This window comes from Pelodiscus sinensis, chromosome 4 (assembly GCF_049634645.1).
Source record: "Pelodiscus sinensis isolate JC-2024 chromosome 4, ASM4963464v1, whole genome shotgun sequence".
In the NCBI taxonomy this organism is placed as follows: Eukaryota; Metazoa; Chordata; order Testudines; family Trionychidae; genus Pelodiscus; species Pelodiscus sinensis.
Genome location: NC_134714.1, coordinates 72,201,484 through 72,214,844, shown reverse-complemented (window position 1 = coordinate 72,214,844; position 13,361 = coordinate 72,201,484). Strand labels below are relative to the sequence as shown.

General features: G+C 48.1%; 1 protein-coding gene across 9 annotated transcripts in view; it reads left to right on the top strand.

The window, feature by feature from the left end:
- The window catches only part of RAD51B (RAD51 paralog B), a 627,945-nt gene that overhangs the window by 15,670 nt on the left and 598,914 nt on the right, over positions 1-13,361 (top strand). For all 9 annotated transcript variants that reach the window (XM_075927356.1, XM_075927355.1, XM_075927354.1 and 6 more), the window contains exon 5: positions 8,605-8,741. In XM_075927356.1, the coding sequence (XP_075783471.1) occupies positions 8,605-8,741 (137 nt within the window). The remainder of the gene's footprint in view (positions 1-8,604; positions 8,742-13,361) is intronic.

Genomic DNA, 13,361 nt, shown 5'->3' with positions numbered 1-13,361 from the left:
ATCAAGAAATCCTCCTAAATGGTAAGAGCTAGGGCCACAAATTCGGTATTCACCTTCCTCTCATCACAACTTAAAGCAAGGTAAGGGTTTGGTTGTGCCAGGAAAATGGGATGTGCCTGAAATGAGATTACTTCTCATAAAACTGTACTGAAAAGAGAGACTCACTAGACAGGTGAAAGGGGGTAGCTAACCACAATCCATGACTGCTCCAGCCCTGAGTCTCCCATCCCCAGATGACTGTTAAGGAGACTGCAGAGGAGGGGCTGAAGCTCTTCCCACCCCATGCCCCCGTTTAATATGGGAACATTCCTGGCTATTCTCCTTCATTGGGGAGCAAGAGGAAAGTGCACAGTTTGCTGCATTCCTCACTCTGGCTGGGGAGCACAGTAGGGCAGACTAACCTGGACCTGCCCTAGCTGGAGGACATGCACCCTTCTCTTAGCTGTGCCTGCTGGAGCTGCAGTTGCCATGGAGAGGTGCTTCTCACCTGGCCCTAAGCTGCTTCAGAGAGAGAAGCCTGGAGTAGTCCTCTCTCCCCTGGGCAGCCTGCATATTGAACTCCTGTGCCCCAGCCTCATCACAGAAAAATGATTCAAATGAAATGTATATTTTCATTTTATTTTCCAAAAAAACAAATTAATCGAGTTAAGGACCCGAGCAACAATGGATAAATCTTCCAGTAACATATAACATACTGAGAAAGAAAAGTGTTTTTTTTTTTTTTTTTTTGAAGTATAGAGACATTAAATACTGTTCTTCTTCGGGGATGTCCCTGCAGGTGCTCCACTATGGATGCTGGACTTGCCCCGGCGCCGCAGACGGAAGCTTGTGTTGAGCAGTGTTGGGCTGGACCGCGCATGTGCCGTGGGCTCGCGGCTTTTGCACTCTTTTCTGTCTCGCGTGGTCCGGCCCCCCGCCAGTTCCTCTTTACTGCCTCAGGATGCAGATGCTTGGAACCGCGCTCTTCATTTAGCGCACTGAACTAGATTATTTCTAGTTCCCTCCTTGTACATACACCCTTACTTCATTTCCCTTGTTTTTCTCCTTATTTCTTAAAAAAAAAAAAAGAAGAAGAATTGAACGGGAGTAAGAATAGAAACCCCTTACTGTTCTTACCTCCCACCTCTTAGCTGTTCTCCTTTTCGCCCCTTGTACATAGTTGCGTTCCCTGGGAAAAAAAAATTGAAAGAAAAACAAAAACAACAGATAAAGACAACAGAACAGAGACATTATCACCACATTACCATGTACTCAGAGATAAAACTCGGCTGCAAACAACTACTGCCTCAGGGCAACCGGCAAGATGTCAACTGCTGGCTTAAAAAAACCGCGGCTCTTGCCGGAAAGCAATGCCAGCCTCCGATGGCCACTCAGAATGCATCTGTTGTCTGGGGGAATCTCATGTCCCCCAGAAGTGTACCCACTGCACCAGACTCACCTCCAGGGCTAGAAAAGACAGAGAGAGGCGTCTGCAAATGCTTCTCTTCGACAAAGCCCTGCAGCCACAACAAACTGATTCTGACCAGCAGCCCCACAAGTGCCAGGCTTCCTCCCCGACTATGGGGCTTCAGAAGAAGCCTAAGGTCTCTCCGACGAGATCCTTACCAGATGCCTTAAATGGCAGGGAAAGTCAGCCTGACAGACCTGGGACCTCTGGCAACTGTGAAACCACGTCCCTCAGCCTCAGCGGCTCCAAAGCCGAAGCGCCCGTGGGAGCCTTCTCATACTCTGGCTCCGCAGGCAGCATTGCCTCAGCCCCTTCCTCTGCCTCCGTTGCAGAGCGCTGAGCCGGCTCTGAGAACTGACCTGGAACCGACCGTCACGGCACCCGCACCGCTCCCAAGCCATTGTGCGGTGCCGGACTACGCGGTGCCGGATTACACAGCGCCGATCCGCCTCGCTACCAGCACAGCGCCGGTTGCTGCTGCCCCTGAGCCGCTGACACCGATCAACAGAGCGCCTGCTAGCTCTTCAGCGCACGTTGCCAGAGCAGGAGCGCTGAGTCCTGCTCCTTTGATCTCCCCACGCCAGAGCTGCTCTTGCTCCCGCCTTCTCTCGCTGGCACCGTCCTCGCCTCTCCTGGTGCCTCGTTCTCCATGCCGCTATACCCACTGGCATGGATCCCCCCATGCCTCCTCCAGGCTGCCTTCACTATTTCTGTTTTCTGCACCTTTCCATCGCAGACATCACTACAGGCAGCTCTCTGCGTCTCCTGCTTCTTCCAGGGCATCAGACATCCACTCCTGTTCACCCTGCTCTCTGTACCGTTACCGATATTACGCCTGTTCAACTATCACGATGACCGCTCACTGTGACATGACAAATATCATCGCGGCGACCACCACTCTCGAGACTCCCGCAGTGGCTACTCTTATCGATCACGTTCTGCCTATGATTATCTATCACGCAGATGCTTTCCAACTCCGGCCCCCCTTACCTGTCCGCACTAGTCAGCATCACCACCTCATCCTCCATCAGAGATGGATAACACCGCCTTCGGGGACCACCTACCGGGAACTTCCATCCCAGAATCGTCCCCGCCAGAGGAGGCAGTCATACCAGGTGACAGCTCTCCACCAGATGACCTCTGTCAGTTCCAAGAGTTGTTTAAGCGAGTAGCTATCACACAAGAGATTCCACTGCAGGAACTCAAGGACAAGCGGCACAAGCTTTTCAGGAATCTCTGTCCGCAGCATAGCTCACGCCTGTCCATTCCTCCTGATGAGGGCATCCTGGAACTGGCTGATGAAGTGTGGCATGCTCCAGCGTTGGCTCTCCTGACCAACAAACGAGCCAACAAGAAATATTTTGTACCACCGAAGGGCATGGAATTCCTCTTTGCCCATCCACAACCTAACTCCCTAGGAGTTGCAGCTCAACAGAGGGCTAGAGCCCCACACTTCAAACAACAGGGCTCCGATAAGGACGTAAAGATACTTGACCTCCCGGGCAGGAAGGCCTACACTTCAGCAACGCTACTCCTCAGAATCGCCAATTACTTGGCACATCTTTCCAATCACACCTTTGATACATTTTCATGTCTCACCCCCCTCCTGGATCATCTCTGATTCTAAGAAATTGATCCTGAGGTCAGTAATCCAAGAGGGTTACACATCAGTGAGACTGTCCCTCCAAATAGCCATGGATGTCGCTGACACCGCTGCTCGCTCCACTGCTACCGCCATCGTTATGTGCAGAGCTTCTTTCCTTCAAGCGGCGGGAGTTCCGAAGGAACTACAGGCCAAAGTCGAGGACTTACCCTTCGACAAGGATAAGCTCTTTGCAGAGACCACGGACTCAATCTTGCACTCCTCTAAAGACTCCCGAACAACCTTGCAAACTCTGGGGATGTACACTCCCCCTTTAAGAGACGCTGATACTCACCATACCAGCGCAGATATGACTACTCCTACATCAGACATCAGTGGCAGCAACAACACCAGCGACAGAGGCCCTTTGACAATCAACGCTCTCGCCAGAGGCCTCAGCAACGCCGAAACCCAAACGGCAGGACGAACATGCCTCCCAACAACGAGCAACAGGTTTGATGCGTTGGTCGGGGGTGAGCAGACAGTCACAGGCAGCATCACGAATCGTACAACCCAGCTCTTTCACCACCGGCTGAGGCCCTTTCTACATGAATGGGCAAAAATCACTATGGACAGATGGGTCCTCGAAATTGTTCAATCTGGCTATCCTATCCCTTTCATAGCCATCCCACCAACCACCCCTCCCACCCCGTCCCTCTTCAGGGATCCCTCTCACGAGACCCTCCTCCGACTAGAAGTCGACCGCCTTCTATCTCTGGGTGCCATAGAGTCAGTCCCAAAAGATTTCAGGAACAGGGGCTTTTACTCACATTATTTCCTCACCCAGAAGAGGTCTGGAGGTTGCCATCCTAGATCTCCACCGTTTGAACAAATATCTCAAGAAACAACGATTCAGAATGGCGACTTTAGCTGACATAATCCCTGCATTAGATCCACAGGTCTGGTTTGCCACCCTCGATCTCCAGGACGCCTATTTCTACGTCCCTATCCATCCAGCTCACAGGAGGTTCTTGCACTTCGTTGTGGCAAAGGACCACTTCCAATACAAGGTCCTCCCCTTTGGGCTATCGTCAGCCCCCAGGGTGTTTTCAAAGGTTCTGTCCGTGGTCACGGCCTTCCTCCGATGCCAAGGGGTACTCATCTTTCCTTACCTGGACGATTGCCTACTCAAGGGCCCTTCTGCACATGAGGTCTCCCAGGTGGTTAACCTCACGAGGCAAGTCTTTCAATCGCTCGGACTCCTCCTCAATGAGCAAAAGTCCGTTTTGCGCCACACTCAGAACATCGAGTGCATTGGGGCCCGCCTGGACTCACTTGCCGACAGAGCATTCCTACCCTTACAGAGGTTTGAAGCCATCCAAGACCTCATTCACACAATCACCATCAGCCCTACTGTTCCACTCATTGCATGCCTCAGACTGATGGGCCATATGGATGCCATGACATACGTGGTGAAATACGCCAGACTACATCTGCACGCCCTTCAGTACTGGCTGACTCTTATATACGACCACATCAGATACGATCTCCACAGGCCAGTAATGCTGCCAGCTGGCATTCTCCAATCACTTCTATGGTGGACCAGCCACATAAACCTGCTGTCAGATATACCTTTCCATCAGCAGGAGCCACTCCACCAAATCACAACGGATGCCTCCCTAGTAGGCTGGGGGGCTCACATGGGCTCCCTCTCAGTCCAAGGCCAAAGGTCTCCACAAGAAGCATGGCTACACATAAACCTTCCAGAGCTATGCGCCATTTTCAACACATGTAAATCCTTCCTCACCTACATTCGAAACACCACGGTGAGGATACTCATAGACAACATCACAGCCATGTATTACATGAATCGCCAAGGCGGTGCTCACTCCCGTTCCCTATGCACGAAAGCCATCCGCTTTTGGAACTGGTGCATTCGCCACAGAGTAACACCTACAGCATCTTACTTACCTGGCACCACAAACGTGACGGCAGATTTCCTGAGCAGACGCTTCCATGTGAAGCACGAATGGGAAATGCACGATGGCGGCCTATGCGAGATCTTCCAATGTTGGGGTACTCCCCGAGTGGACCTCTTTGCAACTCCTGCCAATACAAAATGGCTCAAGTACTGCACCTGGGCGGGCCTAAGCTGCGCATCCCTGGGGGACGCCTTCCTTATGACTTGGCGTGGACTATTCATTCCCCCCATACCGCTGATCCCCAGAGTCCTTCAGAAGCTGAAGGTGGACAGGGCAATGCTAATCCTCATAGCCACGGACTGGCATCGCCAGCACTGGTTTCCCTTCCTCCACTGACTCTCTGTGCGGACACTGATCCGCCTTCCGCCTCTCCACAATCTCCTCATGCAAGACCAAGGACACCTGAAACACCCCCAGATACAAATGCTGAACCTAACAGCATAGTTTCTAACTGGCTGACTCCATTCGAATCCCTCTGCTCCGTTCCAGTCCAACACGTCCTAGTACACAGTAGACGACAAACCACGAGAAAAACTTACCTTCACAAGTGGCGCAGATTCTTCTCCTGGTGTACCTCGACCCACTACGATCCGACACGTCCGTTGATCCCCTCCGTACTGGACTACGCGTTGCACCTAAAGAACAAAGGCCTCGCGTTAGCCTCCATCAGGGTGCACCTCGCAGCAATATCAGCATTTACATCACCGATAGATGGTGTTTCTGTCTTTGCCCATCCTACTACTAAGAGATTTCTCAAAGGCCTTACCAATATGACCCCACCGCACGACCCAGTCCCACTGGTGTGGAGCCTGGACGTAGTCCTCGATGCCCTAATGAGGCTGCCGTTCGAGCCTCTGGCGACTATATCCTTGCATTTCCTTACTTTGAAAACTGTTTTCCTGCTTGCCATAACATCGGCACGCAGAGTGAGTGAGCTTTCTGCCATGACGGCCACGCCACCACATACAATTTTCCGTAAGGATGGAGTAGTCTTGAGACTACACCCAAGATTCATTCCCAAAATCGTCTCCCATTTCCATGTCAACGAACCAGTGATCCTGCCAACCTTTTTCCCGAAGCCCCGTGCCTCACCACAAGAAGCGGCCCTACACTCCTTGGACACCTGCAGGGCCTTAGCATTCTGCATAGATCGCACTAGACCTTTCAGGCGTACGGACGACTTATTTGTCTCCTTGACACAGAGATCAAAGGGTCAACGCCTATCTTCCCAGAGGATTTCCAATCTCGTAACCTCATGCATAACGCAATTGTACGCAGCGAAAAGCTTACCCCTCCCATCCCAACCATGCACCCACTCCACTAGAGCCATGGCCACATCTATAGCGTTTCATAGAGGGGTATCTCTGAAGGACATCTGCAGGATGGCGACCTGGTCCTCACATGAGACCTTCGCCAAACACTATTCTATTTCTCTAGGCACTCGTTCAGATACGGCAGTGACGACTACGGTGCTCTCCACAGCGGATAAATAGGGACTCCTTGCCCTCCTTCCATTCTGGCGACTACTGCTATGCAGTCACCCATAGTGGAGGACCCACCGGGACATCCCCGAAGAAGAAAGCAAAGTTACTCTCCTCCAGTGCAGTAACTGTCATTCTTCGAGGTGGTGTCCCAGCGGGTGCTTCACTACCTGCCCTCCTCCCCGCTTCGGAGTCCTCTCTCTCTCTCTGCTCTTGTCTCTTACAGACTGCGAGGCGGTCTCGAGGAACTGGTGGGGGGGTGGGATGGTGCGAGACAGAAAAGAGCACGAAAGCCGCGAGCCTGTGGCACATGCGCGGTCTGGCTGAACACTGCTCATCACAGGCTTCCGTCTGCGGTGCCAGGGCAAGCCCAGCACCCATAGTGGAGCACCCGTAGGGACACCACCTCGAAGAATGATAGTTACTGCACCGGAGATGAGTAACTTTGCTTTTTAGTTCTGAAATTGCTATTATCATGGTAGACTCTTGATTTTAAAACCAAATTTAAAATAATACAAGCTCACGGAGTTCAAGGCTAGAAGACCATCCTGATAATATTTTCTAATCTTTTGTATATCGCAGGCCACAGAACCTCACCCACTCCCTTCTGTAATAGATTTATGAGCTCTGGCTGAGCCATTAAAGTCCCTAAATCATAATTTAAAGACTTCAAATTATAGAGAAGCCATAATTTACATTCGTTTAAATCTGCAAGTGATCCATGCTATGCTTCAGAGGAAGGTGAAAATCCACTGTGTCTGCCAATATTTCTCCAAAGGGGAAATTACTTCCTGATCGCAGATGTGACAGTCAGATAAATGCCGAAATTGTGGGCAAGAGCCAGTGGCCAGAGACTCAGGAAAGTATTCTCTGTAGTAGTTCAGAGTTTTCTGCATGTAGTGTTTCATCACCAGTGTGATGAGTTTGGTCACAGAGATCCACTTGTGACTGTCATTTGACATGCTGAAATGCTATTGAGTCTACTTTCCTGCCCTTCTGGGTGCCCCTGAACTCTGTTCTGCTGAACTTAGTCCTCCAGCCTCCTTCAGCACTGATATAGAGATAATATCACAGCCTTTTGCAATATAATACAGACACTGAGATCAGATCATCGCTGAGAAGGCTCAGCCAAATGGACTTGCCTCAGCATCCAAATGCACAGCCTCAATGGGTCCTGAACCCCCAGCCTGGTGAAAGTGAGTGATGGTGAGGGAGAGCCAGTGATGGAGGGGGGAGAAATGGAGTGAATCAGGGATTGGGTCTTGGAGAAGGGGTGGGACAGGCACATGGCCTCAGGAAAGGGGCAAAGCTGGGAGGAGCAAGGGTTTTTGGGTTTGCATGATGAGACATTTGGCAACCCTACCAGATGGGCATGTGGAAGTCCTGGCCATGCTAGAAGAGTGTGCCTAGCAGTGCAGCCAGCAGCTGGGTGGTCACCAGCCAGTGCAGGTGCAGTGCTACGCAAATGTCAGGCAGACTGTGTGGGCACAACTAATGTTTGCTTTGGGGCCCATTGATTGATCTGCCCTGGGGCCTAGAACTACTGTAGATGGCCCTGATCTGAAACAGTGAATTGGGGTGTGAACTCTGATTCCCTTTATAATCGCACTGAAATATCGGTACTTCAGCAGCAACAATAATTCTGTTGCTGATCACTTTTAGCAGATTGAAAGAGAAAGGGGATAGGAGTAAAGCCCATAGAGCAGAGAACGGGGAATTGCCTCAAGTAAGGCAATGCAGAGGGGAGAACATAAAAGACTCACACTGATGGCAGAGGGAGAGGAATAGAAATTGAAGATGGGGAAGGAAGTCAACAAGAGGGAGAAATAGTGGTTAAAGCTGAATGTGTTTTCTCATCGAGTGATACTGAGTATGACAATAAGGTACTGAACAAATAAAAAATGACAAGTTTAGTTACCAAGTAAAGGTCATAGTCTATCTGAACTTTGTGCAATCTCGTTATTGATATCAGTGGCAGCTGTGCTGTAAATTGAAGAGGGGCATATGGGGTCCTAACTGCTTATTCTGGCCCATATGTCAATTTAAAATGGAATTATGCCTTTTCTCCCAATGTGTAAGACACCCAGTTTATATAAATACTTTTCTATTTAGGTAACTGGCCCACCAGGTTGTGGAAAAACTCAGTTTTGTCTTATGATGAGTGTACTGGCTACACTGCCTATCAGCATGGGAGGACTACATGGGGCTGTCATATACATTGACACAGAGTCTGCATTCGGTGCTGAAAGGTAAGAAGTATATGGTTTAAAATAGTACTTTCAGTTCTCTAGCACATTTCATCACACTGCCTTAAAAGGTTTCCAGGCATTCGTTAACTAATCATCATATCTCTGTGAGGTAGGAAGCTATTTTACAAATGGGGAAACTAAAGGGCACAGTCTGTGGGATTCTGATATATCCACTGGATATTGCCCTATAATATATAATAAAGTTTGCAACTAAACTACATTAATAATTGATGCTAAGCCTGATGGACCTTTGGTTTCACCCAGCGTGGTCATTCTTATGTTCTTAATGAAGCCTGTGTCTCTTCAATTTCTTTACAAATTGTAAATGAGAGTAACTTTGAGGGAGTTGGAGGTGATGAGGCAGGCTGAATTAAAAAAAATGTTTAAGTTGGATATTTTTCATTTAGATTGTATTAAATACATTTAAAATAATCAATTTAAAATTAAATTTGAAATTGATAGTTAAGATCTAAATTTACTATAATTCATTAAAACAAATTAATTTAAATAAAAGTAAGCAAGCAGTACATTTGCTGTTCACGTTGTAAAGAAAGTCAAACCCCTCATTGATAAAAGTTACTGTTGAAGTTTGTTAAGTGCTAAACTAGCTTTTGACAGCAACAATCTTTTCTGTAGGTACAAAAAGAATATTTATTTTTTTGCCAGTTTATTCAGCTAAGTAAGTTGAATGAGCAGTTCATTCAAAATTAAGAAATCGATCGGAAGCTAAAAAATCAGGAATGCTTGTTTTCCTCTTCTAGTCTATTAATTCAAATGAGGCTAGAGAGAGAATGTGTTTTAATTAGTTCTTAAGTCTTGAAGGATGTGGTGACCACAATCAATTAAATTCACAAATTACAGATAACACGATCTTTGCTTAATAAATTAGTTCAGTTTAAATGCAAAATATTTTTATAAACTTGTTTTTTCTTATGTATCCAGCATATTTAATGTAGTTAAAACTAATGAAAATAATTTCACAGTTCTTGTTTTGAGCATTTTTTAAAAAAATTCCAGTTTTTAACCAAATGTAACTAGTCACAAATCATAAAAAATAACAGTCATTCAGTAAATAAGAAATGAATGATCTATACAGTGCTTGGTGACTGGACTTGATGACCTCTCAAGGTCCCTTCCAGTTGTATGATTCTGTGAATTAGGGATGTAACTGAATAGTCAAGCAGTTGACTACATGATTACTTGTTCCCCCCCCCTCCTCCCCTTGCTGCCTCTGTATCAGGCAAGAAGGGGTGTGTGTGAAACAGGAGCTGGGCTGGCCATGGTTAGAGGCAACACTCCTATTCCCGGCGCCCAGGCTGGGAACAGGGGCTGTTGGACCCAGCACAAGCTGGGACTGAGGCTATGTCTAGACTGCAGGCTTCTTTTGGAAAAACTTCTTCCGAAAGAGAGCATCCACACTTCAGAAGTGCATCGAAAAAGTGATCTGTTTTTTCGAAAGATAGTATTCACTTAGCGTGGACGCTATCTTGCATTTCAGCTGTAATTACTATGGACGGAGTGGCCACCAGGACACCTGTTCTTTTTCCTCTTTCCTCTTCTTTCGAAAGAGCTCCCTCTTCCCTGTCCACACACGTGTTTTTCTGAAAGAGCTCGTTTGGAAAAAGGCTTCTTCCTCGTAGAATGAGGATTACTAGTGTAGATGTAATTGAAGTTTTTTTTTGAGAAATGGCTGCTTTTCCAAAAAAACTTTGTAGTGTAGACATACCCTGAGCAACCCCAGCTCTGTCGTGGCTCGCGCTGGTCCCAGACTGCTGCAGCTCTGCATTTTAAATATAAGAGCTGCCTGGCTCTTACTCCATTTAAAATGCAAAGCCGCTGTGGTCCTGGCTCTGTCCCAGCTTGTGCCGGTCTGGGACCTACCCCTGCTGCGCCTTAGCAGTTTAAATGTAGTAGGAGCTGGGCACCTTTTAACATCCTTAAAAAGAATCAGTCACTGTTTTCTAATATAAAATGAAGAATCTTGAATACATGTATATTCAGCTATAAAACGATTAATTGCATATGTAAAGAGATAGTGTGTATATGCTCCTGATAAGCAAAAAGTTCTAAATTATATCAACCTTTGAAAAACAAACTTTCTTTAGGAAGATAATTTTAACTTGTTTTGTAGTTTTCTGTTAATTATTTAAACCAAGGCATTTTGCTTGTTGATTTAAATCATGATTAAAATTTGTAATTTCATTCACTTTCTTACATTTAACTCAATCCTATCTGAGATGAGGTAGGAAAGGCTAACAAAAGGATTTTCCTTACTCTATTTTACTGCTTCCTGTTTTTTTCATACTATAGTAAACTTCCGATAATCTGGCACCTTTAGGACCCAGGGGGTGTAGGACCCAGGGGGTGCTGGATTATCAGATATACCAGACTATCGGAAGGGGGGGCTATGAGGGATCTAGGGTGAATTGGGATGTCTGCAGCAGAGCAGCTGGGGTGCTGCCAGGTTGGTCCGGTAGCGCCGCCCCTTGGCGCTGCGAGACCAACCTGGCAGCACCCCAGTTGCTCTTGGGGATGCCTGGGGCAGAGCAGCTGGGGTGCTGCCGGGTTGGTCCCTCAGCGCCAAGAGGCGGTGCTACTGGACCAACCCGGCAGCACCCCAGCTGCTCTGCCCCAGGCGTCCCCAAGTCAGCCGCTGCTGAAACTGACCAGAGGCTGATTCTTGGAAACCCGGGGCAGAGCAGCTCTGCCTCGGGCTTCCTGTAGTCAGCCGCTGGTCAATTTCAGCGGCGGCTGAATCAGGGAAGCTGGGGTCAGAGCAGCTCCAATGGTCCGGCTGCCCGGAGCACTTCCGGGTTCCTGATGGTGCTGGACCATCAGGGGTGCTGGACCATCAGATGCCGTACCAATGGAGTTTTACTGTACTTCTCCTTTGGCACTCAATTTGCATCAATTCCGGGATTAGTTATGGAAAGCAAATATTATTATGGTGCCCAAAATGTACTATGTGATATACTGGGTTAATGGTATGACAAGGTCTCTGTCCTGAAGAGTTGACTTTGGCCTTCTAAATGCAGCAAGTAGTGTTTAAGAGTTTATTTTTATATAAAGTACAAATTCTGATGAAAAGTAACATACAGTTCCAAAGTAGCTTCAGTTTTAATAATATTATGATTTCTTGTAAAACAGAGGAAGACATTTTGTAATATGATTTTTATCTCAACAGTGCAGTGTATGGGAAAAATATTACCCAGCAGATGTCACTCTCTTCAAACATACTATGTGTGGAGTGTAGATTACTACCGCAAATTTAAACAGTTTCTCTTCCTTGTTCATTTTGAACATTAAAAAACAATTTACAGTAGTCAGAGTAATCAGCACTTCTTCTTCGAGTGGCCCCGTAGGTGCTCCACTCCTGGTGTCGGACCCCGTCCTGGCTCTGCGAATCGGAGAACTGTCAGAGCTGTGGTCCGCTGGACCGCGCATGCGCGGCTTCCCTCTGGCTGCGTTCGTGCCTTTCAACTGTTGTGCACGGTCCGGCCCCGCTCAGTTCCTCTCATCTGCCACCGGTCGCGGACGGAGCTCCCTTTCTCTCTTCTTGTCTTTCATCATGCTCCTCAGACCTGTCAGCATTTGTAAATAGTTAAGGGTTTTCGTCAGTTAGTATAGTTCTATGGTTATCCTCTCTTAAAAAAAAATATATTTTTTTTCTTCAGACGTTATATACAAGCCATTGCGGCTAGTTGCTTCAGAACTAAAATAAATAAATAATAAAAAAATTGGGGGATGGACAGAGAGGAGAGGACAAACAATCAGTTTCTCTGTCCCACTAATCTGAAGAATGTCGGCATTCCCCAGATTCAAAATGTGCTCTGCCTGCCATGAAGCCATGCTTGCATTAGGTGCCTGGGCGAGACACGCGTCCCACAAAAATGCACCCAGTGCTGCAAGCTTACGGCGAGAGTAAGGAAGGTTATCGGGACGTGAGGCTCAAAATGATTATGTTCGGCGAGGCTTTGGAGCCTGATGTCATGCGTGCCTCTGCTGCTGTGAAACACAAGCGGATGGCAGCTTGTCCTGGGATGACCATTGCTAAAAAATCTAAGGCGTCCCTGACACGATCCCGCCTGCCTACCGGCAGAGCAAGATGCCCAAAGAGACCATCTGGGACTACCACCCCACAACATCTAGCTGTTCCCAGGGAGATCGCTCACACCGGCACCAAGAGTGTGCGGGGCATCGGCTCCGGCAGCAGTGCGAAAGCCGGCACCGGAAACAGCTACTCAAGCGGCGTCGGCTTCATCAGTGTCAACTCCTCCGGCACTGCATGTTGAAGCCTTGGTCCCCGCACCACCAGCACTGTGTGCAACACTGGCACCACACACATCATTGGCACCTTCAACATTGCCCCCGAACTGGGTCTGTTCGGCACCGAGCAATTCTCGCTCGCCCCGAGGTCCCTGGCTGCTATCAAAATTGACAAGGCTTCCTTGCCTGGTAAAGCCTTACCAAAGGAAACTTACAAACTTCACCTACTTTTTCTCCAGGACCGTCTCTTTCACCACCAAGGCATCGACGGCACCAGGACTAGAGTGTCTCTCCTGCCGATGAAGCACACAGGTGACCCACCTATAGGGACGCAGTCTGTGTAGAAGCGTGACG